This window comes from Hippoglossus stenolepis, chromosome 6 (genome assembly GCF_022539355.2).
Source record: "Hippoglossus stenolepis isolate QCI-W04-F060 chromosome 6, HSTE1.2, whole genome shotgun sequence".
Classification (NCBI taxonomy): Eukaryota; Metazoa; Chordata; class Actinopteri; order Pleuronectiformes; family Pleuronectidae; genus Hippoglossus; species Hippoglossus stenolepis.
The window spans coordinates 17,751,519-17,779,104 of record NC_061488.1 but is presented as its reverse complement, the minus strand read 5'-3'; the positions used below and the strand labels follow the sequence as shown (position 1 = coordinate 17,779,104).

General features: G+C 41.2%; 4 protein-coding genes across 13 annotated transcripts in view; 1 reads left to right on the top strand and 3 right to left on the bottom strand.

The window, feature by feature from the left end:
• Positions 1-99: 99 nt before the first annotated feature.
• actr8 (actin related protein 8) lies at positions 100-5,402 on the bottom strand. Its single transcript, XM_035159818.2, has 13 exons — positions 5,112-5,402; positions 4,134-4,304; positions 3,915-4,025; positions 3,372-3,476; positions 3,066-3,239; positions 2,733-2,826; positions 2,425-2,557; positions 2,054-2,207; positions 1,867-1,962; positions 1,599-1,739; positions 1,184-1,493; positions 830-993; positions 100-637 (listed from the first exon to the last, which is right to left on the bottom strand). The coding sequence occupies exons 1-13, from the start codon at positions 5,244-5,246 to the stop codon at positions 494-496; spliced, it is 1,932 nt and encodes a 643-aa protein (XP_035015709.1). The 5' UTR covers positions 5,247-5,402; the 3' UTR covers positions 100-493.
• Positions 5,403-5,599: 197 nt separating this feature from the next.
• LOC118110412 (interleukin-17 receptor B) lies at positions 5,600-10,981 on the bottom strand. Its single transcript, XM_035158115.2, has 11 exons — positions 10,908-10,981; positions 10,039-10,120; positions 9,931-9,955; positions 8,878-8,997; positions 8,493-8,599; positions 8,256-8,385; positions 8,106-8,141; positions 7,986-8,021; positions 7,804-7,884; positions 7,071-7,345; positions 5,600-6,848 (listed from the first exon to the last, which is right to left on the bottom strand). Exons 2-11 carry the CDS (start codon positions 10,102-10,104, stop codon positions 6,426-6,428), a joined length of 1,299 nt encoding a protein of 432 aa, XP_035014006.1. The 5' UTR covers positions 10,105-10,120; positions 10,908-10,981; the 3' UTR covers positions 5,600-6,425.
• A 35-nt stretch (positions 10,982-11,016) lies between these two features.
• On the top strand, positions 11,017-20,477 carry chdh (choline dehydrogenase). Of its 2 annotated transcripts, none has more exons than XM_035159815.2 (10): positions 11,017-11,065; positions 12,338-12,791; positions 13,019-13,249; positions 14,184-14,350; positions 14,460-14,611; positions 15,180-15,309; positions 15,469-15,603; positions 16,705-16,847; positions 17,633-17,735; positions 17,991-20,477. In XM_035159815.2, the coding sequence occupies exons 2-10, from the start codon at positions 12,367-12,369 to the stop codon at positions 18,401-18,403; spliced, it is 1,899 nt and encodes a 632-aa protein (XP_035015706.1). In that variant the 5' UTR covers positions 11,017-11,065; positions 12,338-12,366; the 3' UTR covers positions 18,404-20,477. The 2 variants fall into 2 exon arrangements, with proteins under 2 accessions (XP_035015706.1, XP_035015707.1); XM_035159816.2 differs by having other exon boundaries at positions 11,023-11,049.
• Positions 20,155-27,586, bottom strand: part of cacna1db (calcium channel, voltage-dependent, L type, alpha 1D subunit, b) — a 75,569-nt gene continuing 68,137 nt past the window's right edge. For 8 of the 9 annotated variants that reach the window (XM_035159805.2, XM_035159811.2, XM_035159806.2 and 5 more), the window contains 7 exons: positions 26,800-26,826; positions 26,383-26,523; positions 26,114-26,274; positions 25,849-25,961; positions 25,619-25,750; positions 25,148-25,333; positions 20,155-24,289 (listed from right to left, as the gene is read on the bottom strand). In XM_035159805.2, the coding sequence (XP_035015696.2) occupies positions 23,984-24,289; positions 25,148-25,333; positions 25,619-25,750; positions 25,849-25,961; positions 26,114-26,274; positions 26,383-26,523; positions 26,800-26,826 (1,066 nt within the window). In that variant the 3' untranslated portion in view covers positions 20,155-23,983. The remainder of the gene's footprint in view (positions 24,290-25,147; positions 25,334-25,618; positions 25,751-25,848; positions 25,962-26,113; positions 26,275-26,382; positions 26,524-26,799; positions 26,827-27,586) is intronic. The other variant, XM_035159809.2, reaches the window with a different exon arrangement.

Below are 27,586 nucleotides of genomic sequence, written 5' to 3'. Positions count from 1 at the left end.
AGACTGCGGCCAGGCTGGGATTTGAACTTGCACCACTGTGCCGCCCTGTTAAAATTCTATATGTGCATAATTCAAAGAAAGGTAGAGTTGTTTGACAACTACAGTGTAACCAAGTATGAGTTTATTAACACAGCTCTACGTTTCCATAAACATGGGAGAATCACAGTAATATTTACAGAATTGTAAAAAGTGAGCACAATCTCATATTAAAGGCTGTTCAAGCATTCAAGAAAATCGCAACCTCTGGGGTTTTAGAGCAAGAAGCTGCAAACGTGACAACCACAACTAAAAATAATTGTTCTGGTGGGATCAGAAAAATAACAATTCCCCATTATTCACAGGGCTGTTACATTGATTTTAACTTAAGCTTCTGGCAAAACACCTGTGGTCTGATCAAGAGTTTTATCATCTGATTGAGAATTGTAACATTTTGTGACAAAAGTCTTGATGTGTCGCTTCGTGTCTTTAAGGAGCTTCTGAGTTTGGTTCCGTTTCACCAGACGAAGGCAGCTCTTTCTCGGAGCATTCGCACACCAAAGCGCTGCCACTCCCTCTGGTGGATCCACATCTCCTGGGTGGTGTCCAAACACGCCAGCACTGCTCCCCCCTTCCACGATATCAGACGAGGGTCCGTGTCCTACAAAGCATGACATTAGAAGAGGCAGTGTACGGCATTATTCTACCTCTCTCTCCAGGATGTACAGTATTGTGTGTAGCACTCGTTAATTCACATCTTCTATTATATATGGTAATATTAATACTGAGCACCATGCTACTCTGCCAGGATTGCGGATCTATATCTTAGACTGTACACTGAATTCCAGGTTACCTTTGGTCGAGTGATAACTTCCACATTGTCGACCAGCCTTCTGAACGAGGGCGGCATCTTGTTGATGATGCGGTGCAGCAGAAATTCCTGAGCTCCGTGAAACATGAGCCCACCTCCCACTACCAGGATGGAGCTGTACATCTTTCGCTTGGTTTCGTCTGAAGCTGTAAAAAAAAAAAGACAAGTTGACTTAGAACAGGATGTCCTGAGCTCTGAGGGACATCTATCCTCCTCTATTATTTTACTTTAATGTAAATGAAAAAAATTGACAACAAGTGAGAGATGATTATATATTTTTATCGTATTAGTCTACCACTTAGTCCTTTCCTCCCTTCACCATTCATCCACGCTTACCACAGCAGTCGATGCTATGCAGGATGGCTTTATCCAGGCCCAGTGCTTTGCTCTCAAACTGGTTCATGATCGCAGTCTTCCTGGAGAGGTGAGCAGACAGGGGCTCATCTACGTCTCCCGCCCCCATCAGGCACTCCCCCTGGGTAGGCCCAAGCTCCATCTCCCCTTGCATCCCTACTCCACTGCCGCCACTCCCGCAGCCCCTGGGCAAGTCAGAGAGCTCTCCGATCCCTCCTTGATTGCTCATCTCACCATCCAAAGCACCACCAGGTCTGGAGATAGCCTTCCGGTCTGCAGCCGATTTGGAGGACTGATGGAAAAAACAATGGAGGAGTAAGAAAGGAAGGCGGAGAAACCGGGGAGCATGTATCTAAAGAAATCGGTTTGAATTCAAAGTGTGAAATGTGTGTGCCACCTGGTCCTGTTTGCTCTGTGTGGCCAGCAGGTAGTGTTCATCATGAGGGTCCTCCGAGTCGCCTGGGGAACGGTACTGGAGTGATGACATCTTTTGACCTACGATGCCAAATGTGGTTGGGTAGAAAAGTCCCATGGGTGCCTAACACACACACACACACACACACACACACACACACACACACAGCGTAATTCCAGTACACAAGGTAATGTACACAGCATTGCAGCACTTATCTCACATCAGCTTTGTTTTTCATGAATGTCTATACCTGTAATTTCTCATCTCCTAGTCGAACCTGGTAGAGTAGAGTAGGGGCTTCTGGGAAACGTGTCTGGAATTCATGATCTTGTAGTCCTGAAATGTCCTGTTAAAAGAAAGCAGAAGACAACTGCAAAATTGTCTCCTCAGACTAAACAAAGATAAACAGATCCCACTTCCCAGACAAAAACACACACTTGGTTTAGATGGCAGAACGTCTCTTTTAGGTGTTGCAGTAGCTGAGTGTCCAGTCTGCTGCCCAGCTGGCAGTCCCTGTAGGGAAACCCCGCCCTCTGCAGGAGCCAGAAGAAAGTACGGGTCACGTCTGAGCCACCATACGCTAAACCCAACCTGTGGAGTTCAACAGAGAGATGCAAAAAGTCACACCTAAAGCAAGACATCAACACTAATCATTATTTAATGAATGTATGTCACTGTTCCTGATTACATTAATTAAAGGCATCCCCTTTCTTTCTAATGAAAACCTGGAAAAATGTGTGATTTCATGGAGATGGAGAATAATAAAAAATAGTCTAAAAATATTTTAAAAAGCAGCTCTCAGTCCGACCTGGAGTTCCGGTGAGACACTCCGTCCTCTACACAACAGAGACTGGTCTTCTGGTCTCCTACATCCACGACACAAGCACTGCTTAACCCACTGCCGAATGTAGCACAGACCGACTCCTGGTGCACAATGATTGCTATTCACAAGCAAACACACACACATAAAAAAGACATTGAATGCAATATACATTACATTACATTTCATTTAGCTGACGCTTTTATCCAAAGCGATTTACAATAAGTGTATGTACCATACATGTATTGTGTGTGTGTGTGTGTGTGTGTGTGTGTGTGTGTGTGTGTGTGTAATACCTGAGAAGCCCATATTAAGCAGCAGCATGTTGACAACTTCCTTGATGTGCTGCCTGTTGTAGATGTCAGGGACCAATAGGATGCATCTGTAATACTAACAACCAATAAAAAAAGCTCAGCATTGATTTTGAGATAATAAGATATAGAGTAAAAATTAGGGGAACTTTAACATGATTACACTGATCTTGTTACATATTCAAATTATGATAAGCCTTCCTATATCTATATGTCTTCTTTCATCATTTATTCTACTGTTCTATTCGTCTTTCAATGTGTTGCAAAGCTTTCAACTGTGCCCCTGGAGGAAAGAGAGATACAAGGAGTTTCCCCTACCTTTAAATCTTTGAGGGGGATCTCAAGACTCTTCTGAATGACATGACTCCAGATCGTCTCGAGGTCAGACAGGACGGCAGTCAGTGAGCCTCCAGGACCAGGGTGCACATTGAGCTGACCTCTGACTACAGGCCAGTGGATGTTGTAACAATCGGATGGATTCGCATTGAGAGCCTGCACGAAGCCAGGACGGAAAGGTGGAGAGGGAAAGAGAGAAAAAGCAGGATGAAAAAAAAAATCAAAACCAAGACTCTTGTTCCAGTTCAACGTAAAGAATAATAAACTCATTTCGAGACAAGCACCGACCTCCTCTCCCACCAGATGAGGAGGATGGTGGGCTGTGTTGGTCCACTTCACTCTGGTGCTGCTGTCGAGTACCGCCGGACGGATCTGACAATTATACGCTTTGGCCTGCACACACACACACCACACACACACACACACACACACACACACACACACACACACACACACACACACACACACACACACACACACACACACACACACACACACACACACACACACACACACACACACACACACACACACACACACACAAGAAATAGATTGATCGGTAAATTTCTGCAGATAAAAGCATATACCTCTGCTCATTCTTACAACAGCCACATATACCACATTATCTGCTCATGTGAACACTGCACTAATATATTTCCTTAAAATCAGCAAACCAACCCCCGACTATTCACTGCAGCAATAGAGATTTACATTTCTGTAATTTGTCTCCTCCGCTCTCTCCCATAAGATGGACTGGAAAAACTTTGCTGGTGTAAATATTTTTGCACAAAACCTTTCTCTTCCTGTTTGTCTCCTTCATAATGCACACACCTGTTCAGCAGACACCGGAGTCCTCCGCACTCCATTTGACATCTTCTTTGACCAGATGGCCTGCTCGACCATTTTAAGTCCGTTCTGCCTCTGCTCTTTACTCTCTGGTTTCTGGTGGAAAAATGAAAAACGACACACATATGAAGTTCATTTGAACAGTGGAGTAAAGCACAGACTGAAAGACTTTATCGTTGTCGTATCTGGTCAGGAGTGACGTACATTGAGACCATCTCGCAGCAGCCAGGCGTCTTCATATCGGGGCTGTCCACTTTGCTTGTGCCTGCGTGCTATCACATGTGGGACCATCACTGGAAGATTGTCTGTTGCTCGGCCAATACGGAGTGTCCTTGAACCAGGGTGGATGACAACTATAAAGTTGCTTTGTATTTGCTGTAAAAGAGGAACATTTTAAAATGATCAGAATAAGCCTAGCCATACCAGAACATGACAATGGTATAACTTCACTTAACTGTGCAATACTAATTTTCTGTCCATGAAACTCGACATTGCTCTCAAACGTTGAGGGAAATTATTTTATCAAAGCTTCGGACATTAAAAGAGCTGATCAAGGCAGTTTTTCTTTTTAAATCAATCTGTTTTTGAAAACAATAAGATAGTTTCTTCATCTGTGCTGTGTGATCTTCAAACTGCTTTTAGATTGTTTCCTGTTAAATAGTTTATTGTGAGAAACAATTCTTAAATTTTGGGCTATTTTAGCTATATTAATGTTTGCCTTCAATTTTAACTTGTAAAGCACCTTGTAACTGTGTTTTGAACAGTGCTGTAAAAACAAAGTTTATCTAAATTATTATTCATAATAATAATTTTCCTCATTGATCATATAAACCAATGGCTGACAAAAAACAGTGCTGAGCATGAGGTATCAAAGCATCTGACCAAATCAACGTTGGGCCTATTGCAGCTTGAGATGGGTTTTGGGTAAACTTTTGACATTGAGCTCAGTATAAAATATAAACAAAGAACAATAAACAATAATATTATAAACCAATAGGGAAAATAATCAACTGAAGTAAATGTAAAGTAAACAATGAGTCTCAGTAACGGACACTTCGCTGTAGAGGAAGTGAAGCCTGTGCACGTGAAAGCTATAAAGAGAATTATAGCCATGTAAAGAGATAAATTGCTCTATATGTAACAAACATGAATATGAGACATGAGTGTAAACAGTGGAGTTACCTCCTGCAGGGGCTCCGAGATGACTGGAGGAGCGATGGGTCTTTTCACGCCGCGCTGCTGCTCCTTCTCCTTCTCCTTCTCTCGCTCCTTCTCTTTCTCCTTCCCGTTGTCCTGCTCCTTCTCAGCCTGAGTCATCTTCACCTTTTACTTCACTCGTCTCAAGGCTCCGAGTCTTTGTCTCTGGCGCCTGCAAAACTCCTCAGAGTCGACAACAGACACGAAGCTACCGCCGGAGAGAAACGCTGCTCGCTCCGCCACTTCCGTGTTTGGTCACATGGTACAAAACAGTGATTTCTATTGGTCGAGGGGTTGTTTTCCTCTCTGCGTCCACAGCTCCTTTTCTCTGATTCATTAATAATGACAAACAGAAGTTAAAAAGAGTTGTGCACACCATGAACTGTGTGTCATATTGTTGCACAATCAAAGTAATTACTATTAAATGTTTCTCATTGTCATATTTTTCAAAAACATTGACGCAACATAACGTGTTACTCAAGTAACTTCAAGTTTCAAGTTTTATTTGTCATATGTACGTTGACACAGGGTCAGCACAATGTTGGACGAGAAGGACAGTTCAATAACATTATTGAGTACATTTAAATGACAAATTAAACCGATTAAGTATTTCAGAAACTGGATGTTTCTTTCATCACAATGCAGATGAGCTCACAGAATCATTTCAGATGTGATTATCTTATTGAATTCATCATCAAACTGGTCAAACAGAGGGATAGAAGGCAAACAAAGTTAATATAACTGGTTAACAATAGGTGTGGGTGACTGTGGACAAGGTTACTATCCTTATTTATAACAATTTAATATTGTGTTCTATGTGTAATACTTCCATTCCGTCTCAAAGTGTGTTTGTCAAGGTATCGAAAAATCAAACAGTATAATGACTTATAAACAAAATAAATTAAATTATAATTGTAACATTTGTATTCAGTATGTTAGCATGTAAGATGACAGGCTGTCACAGTTCTGAACTATGCATGACAGATTATGGTATTGTTTATGATTTGAAGAATCTTTAGAAAACTTTCAGTCTTGAAGCTGTTTACAGTTTTTACATGATGATAAAAACAGAACATGTTTGAGCACAGTTTCTACACTACTAGAAAAAACATTTCTGTTATTACAAAATAGATGAATAAACAGACTACACTATGAATTACTGCAAACCACAGATGGCATCCTGACAGAAACATGCATCAAAATCCAGGTGTCAAGTGGTTTGCATTTTACAAAACAATAGCAGTAATGGAAGAGTTTTCATCCCTCTTGGCTCATAATATAGTCATCTCCTCATTCTCATTAGATGTTCAAACAGACGTGATCACATTTCACAGTAGTTCTACCTGTCTGAAAAATCTTTTCTACAGCTTCTTGTAACTTCACTGTGCTCTTTTCACTGTAGGAAACCTGTGCCTTGGAGCTCAGATATGGCATCTTCTTGTTGGCCTGCCTCTGAGTATGAAGACTCCTGCAAAGTTTGTTCAAATCCTTCATCAAACAGAAGGACTTGCACGCCCTCAGTTCCACTTCCACGTCCCTACACAACCTTTTGTCCTGTTGCTTGCCGAGCTGCACCACCCAGAACTTAGTCAGGTCACTGGTGCTCTTTGCGTGCCCAGCCACCATGTTGAGGATCAGGGGGTAAAGGTCATGAGCTGCTGCTGGGATGGAGGCTTGTGGGAAACTGCCGTCAGGAGGAGAGTGGCTGGGCTGTGAAAAGTGCTGAGAGTAGAGCAGAAAATGCTGGAGCATGGATTAAGTCTATAAAGGTGACCAAATATTACACAATAAAGTTCTTATTTTGATCCTTGATGAAAAGATGTGAGTCAAGGTGACATCATATAAACCATGATGCAGTAAAAACTGATCCCAAAAGTCACTGCTAGTCAGACAGCAAGAAATAGTCGAAATATATATAAAGGACCTACAACATACAAGCTATACCTGAGGGCAGATGATGAGCACTCGGTCGGCGGCTTTGGCCTGTTCCGCCAGCCAGCGCATCGGCCCCAGCCCTGCGATCTTCCCCTGCTGCCACATGTCGATAGCCACGTTACAGCCACCGCGCAACTGCAGGAACTCTGCCAGGGCCACCACGGCCTGCTGGAAGGCTGCATTCTCAGCAGGGTAAACCACGAGGACAGGGACCGGAACCATGGGAGTCTGAGGTAAACTTTTGAAACCAAATGGTGTGGCCTTGCTGGTTCCACAGTATTTATCTGTGGCATAAGAAGACAGTTTCAGCACCTAGCAGCGGTATCAAATATTTTGTATAATCTGGAAGAGATTTCTAAATTTTTGAAGGAAAGGTTGTTATGAGCCAAAATTTGTTTAATTGAACAAATTGATTTGTGTCTAGGAGATTTGCAAGATGATAAAGATATTTAGCCAGTTGAATACTTGGAGAGAGAGATCGCTGTAAATGGGTTGGGAAACATTTGGCAATTTTCAAATGTTTTGGTTTAGTAGCCAGCGACTGAGGACATCAAAAGACATAAATGCTAAATGTAACAATGATAAATGGGAGCATTTCTGATTAATATGACATTGTTCCACACATTTATATGAATGTAGCCCTGAATTAAATCACATTTTACACACACAGAAGAAGATTTGCAGTTTTTGGTGCCTAGGTCCTCCTACCAGTTAATATACAGTTTAAAAGTGGGACATTTACAGATTATGTAGCACGAAGTCAGGATCATCAAACCGGCCAGTCCTCCAAAAATGGCGACAGCGACATGACCTATTCTCAAGGCTGCACAAAAAACACATAAACATAAAAACACATTCCTTATTTTACTGTGATACTGATATTTATTGACAGTGACAGTGTGTGATGTACCTGTGGATACTTACATGAAGTAATGATCCCAACTCGAGGGTCAGCTGTAACTGTAATATTTGAGCAAATATTTTAGTAAAGTATGATACATTGCACACACACACACAAACAAGAAACAAAATGTGATCACTCACGTGCAGAAACTTGAGAAGATGTTTGTGTAACACTTGCTAAAAAAAACATGGATTTAGAGAGAAAGTGTTAAGATTTTATTTTATATAATAATGTTGCTGTTGAGGAAGTTGCTGAGCATCAGTAAAGTTGGGAATAACAATTTTACTTACGCACTGTTGAACGAGGTATCATAATGCTTACGGCCTTGTAAGAGAAGTCTTTTGATGGAGACAAAGGGAAATTAGCAGCTTGGATAAGGTTGGAGCCAGGGCTTGCTCTTGTTAAATAATGAAACCATTTCTAGATTTGAAAAGATGAAAAGTTAAAATAAAAATATATAAATATAGATATTCTCAAATCATAAAAATGTATTATTATCAATACAAGATAAGATTCAATCCAGACACCTGCGAGGGCCCATTCTTGTTTTCCGTGGTCAAACGTGGGTTGTATTCACAGTCGTACGGTTCATCCGCTACTAGGATCCGCGTTCCCATCAGATAATTAACACTAGCTGCAGAGAGACAGAACATGACAGGGTTCAATAATGTAAGATCTTCTTCCTCTCACTGCTCATTCTATTAGTTCTATTAGGAATTCCTGCTGTTGACCTGCGGTTACGCTTTCATCTACTTCACCACTTCCTCTTTCCCACAGACTTATTTCCTCACCCAGTGTCACCACAACCAGACTTGAGTCTCTAATGTTATTAGATAAACATCATATATATCACAGCTATTATTGTTTTTCTGATAAAACACTACAAAAGTGAACCACATGTTTGTCTCCTACCATCATTGTCGACTGCCCAGCTGATGTTCAGCATATCCTTTCCTTCCACTGTCACCCGCTCCACCGTCAAGTTTGCCAGGACGGCTGCAGATGGGACCCTCATGGGAGGTAACACTGGAGCTAGAGACAGTGGCTGTGATCATTGTCCAAGCAATCCATGATTTGTTTATAATCAATCTCTGATCTCTGATCTCTGATCTCTGATCAGATGTTCTCTGTTATTTCAGCAGTAGAAATATCTGTGACACTTTATGTTGAAACACTGCAGAAAGATTAATGTAAAACCATTCTATTCACATTAACAAGAATCTTTAAATGTATTTAATGAAGTCTGAAGCTGTAAATGTTGAAAACCTGAGGGTCCAAGGATTTTTATTAAATGTCACAGGGCTATTTTTAATGAACTTGTGTTGCTTACAAATGATAAAAAGCTGGCAGGCCATTTATTTCATATCAGTTTGTTAATTGACTGGAATATTCAGCTGATGTGTCATTCTGGTCAAGAAAACAGAAGTTTTTCATGGGAAATGTTTTACTGTCCCATAGGACAGGGCAATAAAACAATATCAATAATTATTGCAATACAATTGTCAAAAAAGTCCAAAATATACTGATATAATACAAGCACAGTGAGTAGGTATAACACATAACTGATCGAGCTCAGATTTGTAAAATGTTTTTATAGTTTAAAACCACTACGTTCACTCTGGAGCAAAAATCAGTCTTTAAACTTAAAAGACATAATAATGTGACATTTATCTGGATAATATCAATATCAACCAATGTGAACATTTTAATGTTTTGGGCCTTATTGCACTGCCATATACTGTCTCCACATTTAAAATCGTTTCACGTTTGAAAGAAATCTGAAATCTCCGGTGAATTAAAACATAAAGGAACATAATATTGGGAGGTGGTAGCTTAAAATATATTGGGGTCTGCATTGGCCAACACACAGCCTACCTTGTAAACTGGAATGATTTTTAAAGCTACACATTATTGACATTAGAGGTCACATTTCACATCCAGAGTGAATAAGTTATTATAACTTACGATCAGGTTTCTGACAGTCCACTTTCTGCAAACCAAAAGGATCACGTTAATTACTTCCAGTGTTGAGTAGAACATTTAAGGGCTTGGTTACTAAAATCAATTACTTACAGTTTCATGAGACATCACGTGCACATGGGCACAAGAGAAAAGAATCAACGCGAGTCTCCACATCATGAAGCACACGTCTGACCTAACAATAAAAACACAGAAAAAGTGAGGTTTGCTTCTATAATCAAATAAACATTCACCATTAACTAGTCTGTGTATTCTAATTATACTGCAAATACAGATATACAATTAAGGCACATTTCTGTCTTCCTAAAATAATTCTGTCTCAGTTCAAGCAACAACAGCAACAAAAAAGAGGAGAAATAAATACATAAAAACACATACAATTAACATGAATGCACATAAAAGAAAGAAACATAGAGCTATGACTTATTTAAAAGATTGAACTCATACTACTACATTTCTACCATTTATGTGTTAAGAATCTTCCCTCTTTTATAGTTTTGTATTGTTTAGTGGATGTTTGTCAGTACATCTCTGTACTTGTTTAATTGCCAGAAAAAATCAAATTGCCTTCAGGATTAATTATAGTATTAGTTGTATTGTATTGTATCGTAAAAATAATAACCTTAAATTATAGCACTTTACATGGCAAACAGGCAACATGTGTATACTGAATAATATCCCTTTCACAAAATACACAGATATTCATATACAAAATACACAGTCAGTCACATACAAATTACACAGATATTCACACACAAAATACACAGTTATTATCTATCTTAAGAATTCGTTAGTTGAGTATATCTCATTTAAAATGTTGAAGTGCACCTCTAAAGGTAGAGGTGAACTTCAACATTTTAAATGAGATATACTCAACTAACGAATTCTTAAGATAGATAATAACTGTGTATTTTGTGTGTGAATATCTGTGTAAGATTGTATTGTGTAGTGTAGCATCCTACCTGTAGTAGACTTGTTGCAGATTCTGGTTTAAGCTTCAGCTCCGCTTGTTTATACGATGGCCGCTAGGCTCCGCCCCCCACACACACACCCCCGCCCCCGTCGTCCACCCCCGCCCCGTCGTCCACCGTTCAGTCTGCGGTGGTAAGTACCCTGCAAGGTAGGATCCTTGTTTATTTGCTGCTTTAATCAACATGTGGACACGTTGCTCCTCAGTGTGTCCACATTCAATCTCTGTTTAAATCTGAGTGTAACGGTTGTATTCAGTGGTACTGCAGTAAAGTGACAGTGTGTGTGAGCAGCGGACGAACAAACAAACAGTCCAGAAATAAAGTCCTCGCGGCTGTCACCGAAGACTTGAGACACTTTTATCGTCTCTGTGTCAGCATGTAAAGTTTTCAAAGTGTGTTTAAATAAAGGAGACGTGTTTCCACCCATGTCGCTGCAGCAGACCGATATAGACCCAGGGACTGTGATCGGCGAGCGGCTACCATGTTTTCATGTGATCGTAAACATTTAACTCAAAAGTGACCTTAACAGATGCATTTAAACGTCATTGACGTGTGTTTTCCTCTTGTTGTGTTGTTTTTATTAAAGTGTCATTTACTGACTTTTCCGGGCGTTTTGCTGAGTTCAGGTTAATACTAAAACTGTTTGTCACTGATCTGACTCTGACCTACATTCTCCTCACTGACAGCCTGATAACACACTCACTCTGGTAGAGATCAATAAGTATCGCAATGTAACTTGCATCAATAGCAAGATAAGGAATTTAAACTATAGCAATTTAACAAAAGTCCAATGTATATCAATGTGTTGCTTATGAATGGATAAAACAATATAAATAAGAATCGCAATATAATTTTCATTAATAGCTATAAACACAAATTCAAAATATATATTGGTATAGTACTTATACATTGTGCAAACACGGTGAGGAGGTTTATTGTGGATAGGCAATAAAACAAAACAAATAATTTTCAGCCCCTGAAGTTTTGGCCATATCGTCCAGCCCTACTGTCTCGCAATATGGAAAAGCCTTGGAAAATATTTACAATCATGAATATGACCTTTTAACACACACAGGCAATAGCTTGTCTGCGCACGATGAAGACAAAGTTAAAAGAGAAACTAAACTTCCCAGCACTGTGTGAACCATGATGATGATTAACCAGGGCCACTTCTCCATGTTTATTTAGCTGATAGCAATTTTGAAAGTGGACAGGGTTTGGCCCAGGTAATAATTAACCTTGATGGGATCCAAAGTGCCAATCAAATGCCTCACTGAAAACCCCAATATGTATAGAGTAGTTAGAAGGATACAAATTAGTGTTATTTCTTGACAATTATGCTGTACTTGATTTGCTAGTTTCAGATCCAGCTTGACCCCTCCAGTGTGTCCTTAAGTGTGTGTTGTTGTTGTGATTTCCAGGGAGTGAAGAAAGCCCTCCCACAACCAGGATGTTGTCTTCGGCCACACTGTGCCAAACTGGAGCCTGGCGAGTTGTGACCGCGACTCAGTGGCGATTTATGAGGGACAGGGGATGCTGGTTTGCACGTTTGCCAGAATGTTTCTCTGTCCCAAAGACCAGAAGCACGAGTCCTTCCCTTCCCTGCTCCCCCTTAAGCCATTACCGATGCTTTAGTGCCTCTGCTGCTAGTCGCAACTCTTCATCATCACCTCATCAGAAAACCCCGTCCTACAGCTATGTCGTCGTTGGGGCCGGGTCGGCGGGCTGTGTCCTTGCCAACCGTCTCTCAGAAGATGCCCATGAGTCTGTGCTGCTGCTGGAGGCTGGGCCCAAGGACATGGTGCTAGGCAGCATACGGTTGTCATGGAAGACGCACATGCCGGCAGCACTGACCTACAACCTCTGTGACAACAAGTACAGTAGTTAAACTTACTTTACTTGTCTGTCACTGGTTTCAATGTGTTGGTGCCAAATGTATGGAAATATTTTGAAATCTGACGTTTACACTTTTTGTAAATATCAGAGTGTTCAGTCTGTCAAATCACTGTAGAAGAATTATTATTCATAAAGTAAAATATGAATTCATGCTATTGATGCCATTCATTTGATGCCATGCTGTATTTCGTTTCATTTCTCTCCAGGTATAACTGGTCCTACCACACTTTACCCCAGGCCCACATGGACAACCGGGTGATGTACTGGCCGAGGGGTCGTGTTTGGGGCGGGTCCTCCTCGCTCAACGCCATGGTTTACATCCGCGGACACGCCGAAGATTACAACCGCTGGCAGAGAGAGGGGGCAGAGGGCTGGGATTATGAACACTGTCTGCCATACTTCAGGAAAGCTCAGTGTCATGAGCTCGGAGGAAATAGGTACCTAACAAAAACTATCTGGAGGATATTCTTTTTAGTACCTGGTCGATATGCAGGGACAAAGTTTGAAGTGGAATCATGACACAGGAAGGGCTAGTGCTTTGGTTCCATGGGCTCAACATGCGTCATGGGTTTGCTTTTGACACAGTGAGATTCTTTCCAGGAAGAAGCTGAACACACAGGCGTCACAGGCTAAATACAGTCACATATTTGGATTACATGCAAAATAGTGGGGAAACCAGGAAGCACATGCAAATGAAAGATATAAACAGCATCTCTGATATCCAGATACAGGATTTCACAGGTCAAAGATACGTGTGTTTGTGATGTCATGAAAGATAGAGAACTAAGATACATTAATTACATTGACGCAAATGTGTTAAATGTGTCCAACGCTGGAATATTACTCTTATCAACTCATGCCTATTAGAAGCTAATCCTGCAGGTTTAGATAAGTGTAATGCTCCAGCTGAGTAATAAACCACCAAATATTGTCCATTTATTTCTGTTAAGAACAAACCCATACTCAACATGAGGTCAATGCCAAGTCCGATTGTTGCTAGTTTTCAGGAACCGAAAAGTTTCAAACGGCTTCAGAGTTTCGGTTTAAAAAGATAAAATGTGGAGGTCTAACATTTATATAATCCCTCCAGCATGAGGTTAGGTTAAGAATCTGTGAAATCTCCATCTTTTATTTTTTGTGTCAAATGTTCATTAGAAACAACTATTCTGATTCATCTTTTTTTTCTTCTTCTTCAGCATAAGTGCAGGAAGAAGGGTCTCAGCACGTTTGTTTATCTACTTTTATCATCACTATATATTCATAAGATCTGACTGGATGTTTGGCATGAAAGCAAACTGTGTGAAATGTAGTACTGCTCGAAATGAAATGATTAATATCTATTGGGAATGTAAACGTTTGTGTACACTGTAGGTATCGAGGTGGTAGTGGACCTCTTCATGTGTCCAGAGGGAAGACCAGCCACCCCCTTCACAAGGCTTTTATTGAGGCGGGGCAGCAGGCGGGATACCCCTTCACTGACGACATGAATGGACACCAACAGGAAGGCTTGGGCTGGATGGATATGACCATTTATAATGGTTTGAGGAGCTATAACTATATTTATAGGATCTTTTAGATTCAGTGTTGAAACAATATTACGAACCAACCCCTTATTATTATCTGCATGCCACTTCTTCGTCTGTGCAGGGAAGAGGTGGAGCACGGCCAGCGCCTACCTGAGGCCTGTCCTGGGTCGACCCAACCTGAAGACAGAGGTGCGCTGCCTCACCTCCAAGATCCTGTTTGATGGAAACCGTGCCGTGGGAGTTGAATACATACAGAAGGGACAGAAGAAGAGGGTAAGATGCTTCCAGACATGCACTTAGCTCTGGACATTAACCGGATTTTATGGATGGGCTGTATGTGAGAACGCAAATGTCCAAGTCACTTGCTGGGGACATTTTGCTGAACCTTTTCGGCCAGACCCCTTAGTAAAATGTCTGGAGAATGTCCGAGTGAGCACCCAGCAGGGAAATGTCCGGTAAAATTCATTGAAGGCGAGAAGGGGTTTGCCGATGCTGTTTTATTTCTAACGCGCAATGGAAAAGGGAAAAGCCAAAAAGAAAACGAGTATCTCAGAAAGAGAATGAGGAGAGATACGTGTAGAAGACATGGACATAACAAGATTTGAAAGCTTTTTCGTGATTGTTGTGTACATTTTCCTGTTGTTGTTGTGAAGTGGTGTGAGCCAAACTATCTCCTGCTGCGTTCTTCAAAGGCAAACCCCAGGAAATGTCTGAGACCAATTTTCTGCAAATTTGTACGACTTAATGTCTGAAAACAACTCTGAAAGATTCCCTAACTTTTCCTCTGGTATTTTAATTCTCATTCAGTCACTCTCATCAGTTTTTTTTCTCCTCTCCTCAGGTGTTTGCAGATAAAGAGCTGATATTGAGCGGAGGAGCCATCAACTCCCCTCAGCTTCTCATGCTGTCTGGGGTGGGAAACGCTGACGACCTAAAACAACTCGACATCCCTGTGGTTCAGCACCTACCAGGTAGTTTTAAGCATTTACAAATATCTAATTCCAACAAACTGAAATGGAAGAAAAGGACTCACTGAACCTCATCATCATTAGTTTTTACAAACAGAACAAACTGCTTTCATTGTCTCGTTGTGCATTTTCCTTGTTACTCTACTGCGTGATGCGTCTCAGGTGTTGGCAGTAACCTGCAGGATCATTTGGAGCTGTACGTCCAGCAGCAGTGCACTCAGCCCATCACCCTGTACAAGGCACAGAAACCTTTCCACATGGTCAAGATAGGCCTCGAGTGGCTCACCCTGTTCACGGGTAACCAGAGGCACCTACACACGCAAATGGGAACACACACGTTCTCCTCGATGTTCTGTGAAATAATGCATTTCTGTGACGTTATATCACCGATAGACATTGATTCAGGATTTATCAGCCATGAGCAGGTATGTGTCCAATTATTCCTTCCCCTCAATGTTAACCTGTCAGATGCACGGAATGATTTACTCTTTGGGCTTGGCACTGCTAATGCAAGTAATCTAAAGAAAAATAAATCCACCAACTGACTTTTCTATGAAAGAAACAAATTCTTTATTCAAGAGCGTAGTCTTTCAGTTTGAGAGCAGGACTTATTGATTTCACGCTCTGTGTTTTTTAATGCTTTCACTCAAAACCCTGCAGTTGCATTGGAATATCCCCCGTTTGTGCTTAGCTTTGCTCTGATTGTGCTCCAACTGTGCACTTGCACTCAGGTATTTTGTTGCTTGGAGGGATTTCCTGCGCTCCAGCTTCAGCTCTTCTCCTCACACAGCATCTGTGCCTCACTGATTTCTCTTCTGCGTCTGTTTTTTCCCCAGCCAATAGAACTCCAGGTGTAGTGTTGACAGGTGAAATTTAAAGCAGGGTGTATTTGAGTGATAGCGCAGGGTTCTGAGTGAAAGCATTCTAAAAAATGAACGTGAAATCAGTAAGTCCTGCTCTCAAACTGACAGATCACGCTCTTGAATAGGAAAAAAAGAAACATTGTGTGATTATAAAGAGAAGAAACACAACATAAAAAGTAACCTCCGGATGTAGCTTCCCATCTGCTCAACTCTAACAATACTCGGCTGTCTAGTGGAGGTTTTACCAGACAAATGATTTTTGATCAAAAGATAAACAGCTGAGCTTCAAGCCTTTACAGGTCCCAATAATTTGATACAGACAGGAAACATTTGGGTTTTACAGGGTGTGTTCGCACCGCAGCACTGATTATTTTTCTATGACGTAAAACACACTTTTATTACATGTAATTACATTACACGTCGTTTAGCTGGTGCTTTTATCCAAAACGAGTTACAACTAAAACCCATGTTATACAGTAGGTGTCATGATCTCAAACACAAACTATGTGAATCACCCACCATGACCATCCCCCAGGTTACGGAGCAACAGCCCACCTGGAAAGCGGTGGGTTCATCCGCAGTCGGCCCCATGTCACACACCCCGACATCCAGTTCCACTTCCTGCCCTCGCAGGTGATTGACCACGGAAGAGTTGCCTCTAAGCTAGAGGCGTATCAGGTAATAAACTGGGGCTCCTTTTTGTGCAGGTATAAAATATGATGGGAGACCTAATGTGTTTGGTGTGTGTGTGTGTGTGTGTGTGTGTGTGTGTTTGGCTGATATTAGGATGAAGCTGCTCCACTATTAGTCATAATTAGATTCATGATTAGAGCAGAGGTCACAAAGAGGTGTTGACACAGGACCTTCATGTGCTTTTCCATGGTATCTCGGTAATTACATGAAACAATAGCAGTTCCCTGGAAATGTTTTGACAGGGAAGTTTCCCCAGCCAACTGACAGGAGATCAAAGAGCCCTACCCCACCCACACAATACCTCCGACTCTGAGGTCTGGGTTTCTTTGGGAATTCAAACAAACAGGTTTGAGGTTTTGACAAATCTGTCTTAGAACACAGCACAAATTTCACACTTTCCCAGTGAGTGAGATTCGTGTGACAGAGCTTTGTCTTTTTTTTAAAATTATGATGAAAAAAGAACATTTGAAGCTCTTTCCATAAACCCTGTTAGACTGAAGTGTTGCTCTGGGCTTTCAGTTCAGTGAGCAGATCTTACGTCTGACATCTGTTTTTTGTTCCAGCACCTGTAGAAGGTTTTCGGATTTGTGCAAGACATTTTATTATTGCTTGTGGATTATTGTTTTCCAATTTTTCAGATAGCCACATAAACAATCAAGTCATTCAGAAAATACAGGGGCAACTTGAGAAATGTGTTATTTGTGACCTGTGTTTTCTCATCCAGGTTGTTAAAAGACAGGTCACTGGGTATTTGTTGCTTTGTGTTGTAGGTTCATGTGGGACCAATGAGAAGCACCAGTATCGGCTGCATGAAGCTGAAGAGCACCAACCCTCTGGATCACCCGAGTCTCCAGCCCAACTATCTCTCCACTGGTAAGATTCACTCCCTGAACTCTTCATCAACCAAATGCATCTTGAGCTTGAGCAGATGTGTCTGTCTCTGAAGATATTAAACTTGTCTTCGACAGCAGAGCCAACATTTGGAGGGATGATAGTAATTCGAAATATTACCACTTCATTGGTGTAACTCACATTTAAATGTTGGACCGTGGAGCTGGTTTGACTGGTGTATAGGTCATTTAGCAGAATTTAGATTTCCAGCTTCTCTTTCATTTCCTCTCCTCTCAGATGTCGATGTGTGGGAGTTCAGAGAGTGTGTTAAACTCTCCAGAGAGATTTTTGCTCAGAAGGCCTTCGATCCATTCCGCGGCACCGAAGCCCAGCCTGGTCTTCAGGTCCAATCCGACGCCGACATTGACGCTTTTGTCCGCCGAAAGGCCGACAGCGCCTACCATCCGTCCTGCACCTGCAAGATGGGCTCGCCCTCCGACCCGATGGTGGTCGTCGACTCCAACACACGGGTTTTGGGTCTTGAGCGGCTGCGTGTGGTCGACGCCTCCATCATGCCCAGCATCGTCAGCGGCAACCTGAATGCGCCGACCATCATGATGGCAGAGAAGGCTGCTGACATCATCAGGGGTCGGCCTCCTCTCGTCGACGCAGGGGTTCCCGTGTACCAACCACCAACGCTCGATCGGTGATGTGTTGTCAGTCATTAGGCAACAGCAGCAGTGAGCAGCTGGTTAGGAGGATCTTTCATCTGTCAACTAATGTGAGTGTGAGTGTTTTCTTAATTTTGAATACTGGGGAATTTTAACAGTTTACATCTGAAATTCAGTTTTACAACGATTATATAGAACCAGTGGCCGTGTTCTCACAGCCACACAGCAGTTTTAATGTTGTGGCAGAATATACAAATATAATATACATTCTATGTGTATATCGACTCAACTTTACATATACTGACTTTCTGCACCAGTTGTTAGTGTTTGTGTTTGAACTCACTTCAACTTCATCCAGTATTTCTTGAACCAGCTGCAGTAATTTTTTAAGCCTTTTAGAACTTGGACATTTTGATGATACTCTGTTATCCTGAGGTAAAGTGAAATCCCACAGCACAAGGCATGTTTTGAATCCATCTCAAGTTTTTAAAAAAAGGGACTTTTTTAATAATCCCATGACGATCAGCAGTCTGCTTTCTTTACCCCAGCAGTCTCAGCAGCAGGTTGGGTTATTTATCTGCTCTAACCAATTATCACCATAGTAACATGCCTCTTCCTTCCTGCAAACTTGCAGATTAAAGATTTTGACAAAATACTTTATTTTTAGGTTTGCTGTCAACATTGTAATAATAAAAAACAATATACTTTTAGTAAAAAAGTAGAAATTTAGCCTCATTCATTTTATTGACAGTAAAACACAGTTTGGAGTTTTATCAACAGACTGACAACAAATGTCAATAGTTCATTTATAAATTCCACAGTATGAACTCTATCCTCATCCGGTGCTGAGACTTGAGCCTGGGGCTGTTAACCAGATGTCACAACCAGATGTGTTTCATGTGTAAAAAGAAAAGCACACAGCTCATTTTCTGTTGGGATCTGGCATCAGTTAAAACAAAAAGACTCACACATGTACGGCACAATCAGAGAAGAACTTTCCTTCTTCTACTCCACTACTTGTTCTACATTTCATCAGTGGGCACGTCATGAAGCAGATACAGGATCAATCTGTTTAAATGCTTCAGATGAAGACTGATCTTCCTGATGTGGGAAATTTGTTATTTTGGATGATCAAGTTTTTCAGCTCCAAGCTTTTAGCTGCTTTTTGGTTCAGTCTGCTGCAGTAGCAATAAATGCAAATGATATCTCCGATTATGAAATCCTGCTAATATAGATATTGTGTTCAAACTCTCTATATGTAACATATACACTAAAAACTTTAAATTAACATGAACTAAAAAGTAGAAAAAAAAACAATTGCACATTTATTTCTATGTTTACAAAGAAGCTTGATTGTGTTGAACTGACCAGATAAAATGAAGTATGATAACACCACAGCAGCCTATAAGATAATGTGACCATATATATACAGTGGTGTTATAACTAGTGTGGATCAAGTTCTAGAATCAGCTTCACTGAAAATCTTAAATTCATACATGAGGTATTAATTAAATTCATGTTTTATGATGTCTGCTCTAAGGGAAACAGCAATGTGTTCAAATGATGTCTTATAGTCTTATTAAGCTTTGCACTACGCTATGAAGTATCTAACTGACGATAATTGTTTACATTATATAGGGTTGCACAAAATTACGTTTGTATTTAAATCATTTTCATGTGTATTAATGAAGGATCACGAAGGGAAATTAATTGTGAAAATTCACACAGTATTATGTTTGCATGTTTTTTTTGTGTGGTTTGTACGATAAGCAAACGTCCTGACTTTGTCCTCATTTCATTCAGACTTTATTTAGTCCTTAAAAAAAATCCTCAGCAAGTGCATTGTCATTTCAGGCAAGAAGTAAAACGTACAAAACTGGGTTTGTGTTTACATTGGTACAAAAGGTACGAGTACGTTTGCTACAAAGTAGACAGAGCTATGTTTGTTTTTTAATTTTCATACAACAATTGGGTAGAAAGCAGAAATCTTCAAGTTCATCACTGACTTTTTACAAACAACTGTACAGATTTTATACATCATCGTTGTCGTTTCATATTCATCTGCAAAACATTCGAACAGTACAAAAAAATAAAGCTGTCAGTTGCACAACAAGATTTTGTGTTTTTTGTCATGTGATAAAACTCTTGAAGTTGGACGTGTGTGTGTGTGTGTGTGTGTGTGTGTGTGTGTGTGTGTGTGTGTGTGTGTGTGTGTGTGTGTGTGTGTGTGTGTGTGTGTGTGTGTGTGTGTGTGTGTGTGTGTGTGTGTGTGTGTGGTGTGAGTAAACTGCACATTATTATTCTGGTTTCTCTGAGTTCCTGACATGTTTGTCTATATCGACTCATTGTGTAAATCTGACCTGAACAAAACCGTGTGGTGTTGGCATGGCAATTTAGATTTTATTCAAATAGTGATGTTTACAAAAAAACTATTATCGATGACATTGAAAGACTAATATTTAATGGAACACCTGACAGTTAACTTGTTATTACCTCCACCAAGGATGTAAGGTTTTCATTGTGTTTGTTTGTGTATTTGTCAGCAGGATAAAAAATAAATAAATACGATACGGATTTTCCCCAAACACACTAATGTTGTTGGGCCCTGTGCCATTCTGAGGAAAATGTGGCCGTAGTGTAATTCAGAGGAAACAGTCACAGGTTGTAAATTCCAGATGCTGCTCTGTGTTCCTCTTAACTTGTCTTCAGAGATTTCAGAAGTCTGAGTCTGCCTCCCACATAATCATTAACGTACCTGAGGTGGCCAATCTGAGCAGTTTGCAGATAAAATGTTTTCAATTTTTAATGAAACTAGACGTCATGTTTCCTTCATTTTGTGTAAATGCAGCCATTACCACACCGTTTCCCTGACACGTCAACCAACACACCTGGATTGGTACAGAGGTAATAACATTAATATTTGTTAAAAATCTCAATTAAACATATTTTACATGCAGTTAGATAATGCATAAGTCTTATTTAGTATTGGCCATTAAAACCTGTGTAGAAAGCAGTAGAAAGGGATTTATTTACAGTACATGTGAGGAGTGTTCGAGAAAGCAGCTCACATCCTGTTCCAGGTTAGATTCATCAGTTTATATCAACACAACAGCCAACAGCAAACTTTCTACATTTGAGTATTGATGTGCGTGTAAATGACTCAATATTCCGCTGGTTTGCTTTTATATTTGAAGGAGCCCTTTGATTGCACAGATTGAACTGGTTGCCCTGACAACAGTGTGTAGATAAAGGGGGGAAAAAGAGAGAAGCACGATTGCTCTGCCACGACCCAGCGCTGGTTTTTAAAAGTTGACCTGAAGACATTGTTATAGTTGGCAATGGTTCACAAACACTGTCCTGTGGTGGAGCGACCGTGCAGAGCAGCGGGTGGAATGTGTTGCTTCTCTAATGTGTTGATTTGTTTTTCAATCCACAAGCAGCTTGTGTCGTCGCATCTCTCTTCAGAGAAGCAGCTGTTTTGGACATCTCGTGCACTCGGTCAGAACAAAAAGGAATCCTACAAATAAAATGTGACACCATCAATCATTTCATAAAAAAAAAAAAAATAAAATAAAATAAAAAAACACTCTACACACCCATAAACAATGTACTGCATTTATATATTGTCGGTAAAGTTTTCCTTTCTGTTGTGAAGTTTCGTGTGTCAGTGTTGCGTTGTATATCTGACTCATCCTGAAACAAGTGCTCGCATGCCTGAGAAAACTGTCATGGCTGCTCAGAAGAGGAAACTAATTTGTGGGAGATAAACTTTCCAGCTGTCGAGGCAGAAGTGACAGAAGAGACTCAGGACTGACGTCAGATGATACTGCTGTTTTGCAAACAAAGAGGGGGAATCCCTGCGTCAGCTTTTTGCCAGTCCTGAGGCAGAAGTGACGCAGGACTGACTTCAGATGATACTGCTGTTTTGCAACAAAGACAGGGGATTTTTCTCTGTGTCATCTTGTCTGAGAGACATGCCCGCTAGGCAGTTCTAAAAATAGCATCACCGGGAAAGCACAGACTAAAATAGCATAAATTGTTTGGGGTTTTTTTTCCCCCCATCAATTCTTAATAATTCATTTGAAAAAGTGGTATTAATTCATGATTTATAACATTTAACTTTGATTTAGCTTGACGTTGCATTACACGTCCAGTGGCTGTCGGCCAAATAGCTGGAGGCGACTCGAGTTGACAACAACGCTCATCAGTGTTTGTGTGGTTAAAAGTAAAAAGTAAAAGGCCAACTCAGTTCTTAATAAATACCTGATCAACAAACACAGAAAAGTGAGTTTTAAATATCTACGGTTTGCAGGTGACACGCTTGAGGTCGTTCCTCATGGTTTTCAATAAAGTGAATGACATTGTAACAACATCTTCAACTGTCTTTGTTTAATGGTGGTTAAAGGAGTAGGAATGTTAAAAATGTAAAGTGTGTAAAGATTTAGCATCAGTGTTGTTGGTATCAAAGGGGGAAAGGATTGGCAGTGTGTTTCTCTGTGTGTCATATGAGCGTGCACGTGAAACAGAAGGATATGCCTGAGGACAGAGTCTTTGTCGTTGATATGTGATTTCCTTTTCAAGTCAGAAAAACAGAGTCGAGCAACGTTTAACCCTGAAACCCTGAAAAAAAAAACGCGAAGTGCGGATTCACAGGCTGGAAAGTCTTTGGATCGGCCTGATCTGCAGCCAGTCTGCTCTGAGATGAAAATAAACCGACATAAAAATATGAACTATATATGTTTTTATGACGTTATCTGAGTCATGGAGGCCAAACTGTAAAAGACAGAGCAGCAGATCAAAACTGTGTCTGTTACTGTGACCGGTGAAAGGTTAGAATCACACATAATATATACATGAAGTGAAACAAATGGGAATCTCGGAATCACCAAACTGCCATTTTGGAGCAGGACCACTGCAACTTTGCAAAGCCAGCTCAAGCATTTTCCCTTCACGCCACTCATCGTCACTGGTGTTTGCTTCTAACATCCAAGCTGGAGAGCGAGGGAAATATTCGGAACTTTTCTTTTGAGTAAAATCTGCTTCTGATTAAATCTAATTTCACATAGACACTAAGCGTTTAGTGCCCTGACACTAACTCTAACCCTCGGTTTTATTGCCTCCTCATGTAATGAGTAAACTGTGTGGGACTCGCAGCCTCGCAGCAGAACAATAACAGGCACACGATCCCGACATTGTTCACTAAACATTTTTGGCTACACCCTCAACCTGAAGCTATAAGTATGACATTTAATCTCAGTTATTGTTGTGAAAACTAACTTGACAAGCATGGGGCTGGCTTTGCGAGGCTGCCGAGATGTTCTGCTGCTTTGAAAAGAAAAGAGAGTCATGAATTCTTGCTGTTTAAGAGGCGGCCCGGCAGGTAGTTTGATTCCCGCTGGTTTCATTATTTTCTGAATTCATCTCAGTTTTCCACTTCCTCTCATCTCTCTGGCATTTCAATTTTCAGAAAGAGAAAACAAGGCACTTTGTTCTCTTATTCGTCCATGTTTTACGTTTTCTGTCAAGTCCAGGACGCACTTGAACAGAGATGTCCCCTCAGAGTAAAACAGCAGTAGAAGTTCAATTGAAAAAACCTAAATTTTCCTGTGTGAGCCGCTGCTATAGCGACGTGATGCATATCATCTCATCTTTCAGGTCCTCTTCGCATTTCACAGCCACGTACGGCTCCTCGTCGCTGTAGTCACGGATGCTGTGGTCTCTGAGATGTGCGGTGGCTTGTGTGTCCGAGCTGACGTTACCCGTTCCCCCGTTGGTGTCATCACTCACACTCCCATTCAGGAGATTGCTGGCCGCGCTCTCCATCTCGTCGATGGTCATCTCGCAGGCGTCTGCAATCTCGTGTTTGGTCGCTGAGACAAACTTGGGGTCTTTGGCGTATTTCCCCAGACCCTCAGAGATCAACACCTGGGAAGAACAGGAAAGAAATGATCAAACGGCATCAGGGACGTTTGTGCACATAATAAATCAAACTGTTTGCTTGGTTTATTATGTGCTTGGTTTATTATTAGGTGCTTCTCTAAGGACATTTATTAACAAGCAGTGACAAACAAACCAGGTACAATCCAAACCTCAGGAGGTCAGATCGCAGTCTTTGAGTAAAAGTGCCTCAACATTTAAGATCTGTTCAGACCTGGTATTTACATCCGTTCTGAGAGATTGGATCACAAGTGGTCAGCGTTAAGTTGTTCACACCTGGCATTGAGATGTGTCCTGAATGTGTCTGCTGTGACCACATCTGATCTGACTTCCTGTCCTATATGCAAATAAACACTTGTTCACAAAGATTAAAAGATGTTGTGTTTACCCAGTTTGAGTTTACAGATATGTCCTTTGACATCGTGTGTGTGTGTGTGTGTGTGTGTGTGTGTGTGTGCCTATGTGTCGGTGCAAGCAACAGACAGATAAAGAAAGAACAACGAAAGTGAGAGACACCAGGGACTAAGACAATCGATGCACTGTGCACAGCTTTGCAATGGAATAACATTTTACTCTTGAAGTTTTACACAATCATTATGTGGTGATCAGTGTTGATACTGTGACTACAAACAAATCAACTGAGGAGCATAACAATGTGTTCAAACTGTAGCAGATCAGAGGATGTCAGCATGTGGGCCAGGAAGCATTTGCATTCACACAACGAAAAGAATGTAGCCACATGTATCCAAGACCACCTCCAAATGTGGTTTGAGATCGGACCTCAGGGTGCATTGAGGACACATTTGGGTGTGTTCAGACCGGAACTTGGAAATAACTTCTACTCACAGCCTCCACCAGACTGGTGGCACTGCCTCTCTTCTGCAGGAAGTGCGAACAGCTCTCAGCAGGTAACTGCAGACGGGACGGGGACTGGCTGCGACTGGGAGGACCCTCCAGGCCGTCTGTGTACCATGAACTCCTCTTCACTGCTCCGGGGATGCTGCTGACGCTGCCAGGACTGCGCCAGTCCACCTGAGTACAAACACACACACACACACGAGCATACTTACTAACTTACCAACAAACTAACAAACTTTAAAGGGCTTGGATTCAGCTTTACCAGAAATTTCCTTGGTGGGAAAATGATGATGAATGAAAGCCAGTTGTATTTCTGGTATTTCCTTTTTCTTTCATTTATTAATTTTATCTTACAAAACCAGTCTTGCCCAAAAAATACACAAACAAACAAACAATCAAATGATAATTTGGTTCAGTTTCAAAATTCGTCAACAAAAATATCAGAAATCGACTTAAAACCTGTATGAGCGGCGTGTAGCAGGGCGAGTAGTTGAGGCTGATGGGTGAAGCAGGAGGCGTGGCCCAGGATCGCAGAGACCTGGTCGGAGACCGACGGTGAATTCTGGGATCAAGACCGGCCACCGCCATTACCTGAGGTTGGAGTTAAAAAATCATGATTATAATAATGAAGGCGAATCATTGACAATGATGACAATACTTTATATTTATTCATAAACAGATGATGGCACCTGTTGCTGCACCAGGTGCAGTGGAAGAGCTGTGCAGGACGGAGAAAGAGGGGCATCGTCCTGACTACTTCTTCTGCGGAGACACTCAAAACTAAACGTTGGTTTGTTGGAGGCTGAGAGAAAATTGAAAAAAAAAAAAAACTGTCAAGCTTTCGGTATCCATATCTGAGGACTTACTGAATTCATATTTTGATCTCATTATCTCATATCTGAATCTCAATCACTCCACCGTGATAACTACAGATGTTGTACTGAGGCATCTCACCTTGAGGCGAGGGTAAAAACCATCTCCTTGGTGACCGCCTGCTGTCTTGGTGGATCAACTGTTGATCATCGTTATAGTAACTTTCAGTCTGGTTGTTGCCCCCGGCAACCTCGAGATCAAAGTCTGCCTCTGCATCATCATGTTGTTCCTTGTTGGAGAGCCTGTGAAACAAAGAGGCTACAACTTTACATCTGTACCTCAGTTTTGTGTATTTAAGTAGCTCCATGAATTCGTGACGAGGAGGAATGTCAGACTGAAACTTGCTGTACCTGTCTCTTGTGAGCATGATGTCGTCCTCATGAAACTCCTCTCCGCTGAAGTACTCTCCTGAGCCCCGATCCTCATCGCTGTCCATGACGCCCGGCTCCTCTCGACAAATGGTGGGGTAAAGTCCACCACCACTTTCTGGCCTGGCATCAAAACATTGAGACAGAGAGAGAAATTGCATGCTGGAATTCAATGTCCCCAACTTGCTTGTATTCTTATGCAGATTCAGTCTCTCAGCTCATGTCTCTGTCTAAACAATAATACTGTAAAAGACTGATTTCACTGAAACATCAAGATGCCACAGAGTTGCATTTCCCCACAGTGCTCATTGTCTCTTATTCTGCAGCCACATGTGGTCTTTTTATGACACAATCGCCACCATGAAGATCAGATTGTGGAATGAAGCTATGGGAACATACCTAATGTAGGCCTCATAGTAGCGTGTCCTGCTCCGGGGAGAGGGAGTGGTCGGTCACACAGAAGGGATTATTTGGAACAAGAGAGCAAGAGACGAAGGGGATGAGAGGTTGCATGCAATGACAAAATACCAGAGTACACAAAATAAAACGCTAAAAAAGGTTTTAGGTATGATGGGAGAGGCAGTGTTACTGGTTTCGTTTCAAATGTTGCCCCTGGAATTTGGCAGAAAATAGCCACAACTTTTGGAAACAGTGTCTGGGAATGATCAGGAGTAATTGGGGCATTGTTTTTTGGAAAGGGAAATATTTTTTAATGTTTTAAAATGTTTGTTTCAGGGTGGCAAAGTAAGTAATTACAAAAAAATGTCCAAAACACATTTTGTTCAACTATTGATCAGTTCAGGGCGGACACATTTGTAGAGTTTTATTTGTGCGAGGAAGCTTAGTGGGAGATTTCTGTGAGAGACAGAAAGGGAAAAATGCTCACTGGGAAATAAGGTGCTCTTTCATAGTCAGCAGTGTGGAAAGACGAGACGGCAGTGGGACTTATATATTTGATAAAAGACAGAGTGCATCTGTGCGGGATGAACAAGGTTTAAAATGGAGTTGTGGAATCTGCTCATGCTGAACAGGAGGCTTGGGGTAGTTTCAGGGATTATCTCTATCTAAATTTTTCTTTTTCACAAGACATTTTTCAACCAAAGGTGTCAGAAAGTCACTAATTCCAGCTTCTATTATTTGACTTTCCCCTGGTTTTCATTGTCTTCAATGCGAGTAAATTGAACAA

Bases quoted from the DNA above. Each gene is read 5' to 3' on its own strand.
- chdh (XM_035159815.2), top strand. From the start codon at position 12,367: ATGTTGTCTTCGGCCACACTGTGCCAAACTGGAGCCTGGCGAGTTGTG. The intron at 15,310-15,468 runs GTAGTTTTAAGC...GATGCGTCTCAG, and splicing joins TGTGGTTCAGCACCTACCAG to GTGTTGGCAGTAACCTGCAG. The intron at 16,848-17,632 runs GTAATAAACTGG...TTTGTGTTGTAG, and splicing joins CTAAGCTAGAGGCGTATCAG to GTTCATGTGGGACCAATGAG.
- LOC118110412 (XM_035158115.2), bottom strand. From the start codon at position 10,104: ATGATGTGGAGACTCGCGTTGATTCTTTTCTCTTGTGCCCATGTGCAC. The intron at 8,022-8,105 runs GTGAGTGATCAC...CAAATATTACAG, and splicing joins ATCTTCTCAAGTTTCTGCAC to TTACAGCTGACCCTCGAGTT. The intron at 7,885-7,985 runs GTAAGTATCCAC...TTTTTTGTGCAG, and splicing joins AGTTGGGATCATTACTTCAT to CCTTGAGAATAGGTCATGTC.
- actr8 (XM_035159818.2), bottom strand. From the start codon at position 5,246: ATGACTCAGGCTGAGAAGGAGCAGGACAACGGGAAGGAGAAAGAGAAG. The intron at 2,208-2,424 runs GTCGGACTGAGA...TGAACTCCACAG, and splicing joins GTGTCTCACCGGAACTCCAG to GTTGGGTTTAGCGTATGGTG. The intron at 638-829 runs GTAACCTGGAAT...CATGCTTTGTAG, and splicing joins AAGTTATCACTCGACCAAAG to GACACGGACCCTCGTCTGAT.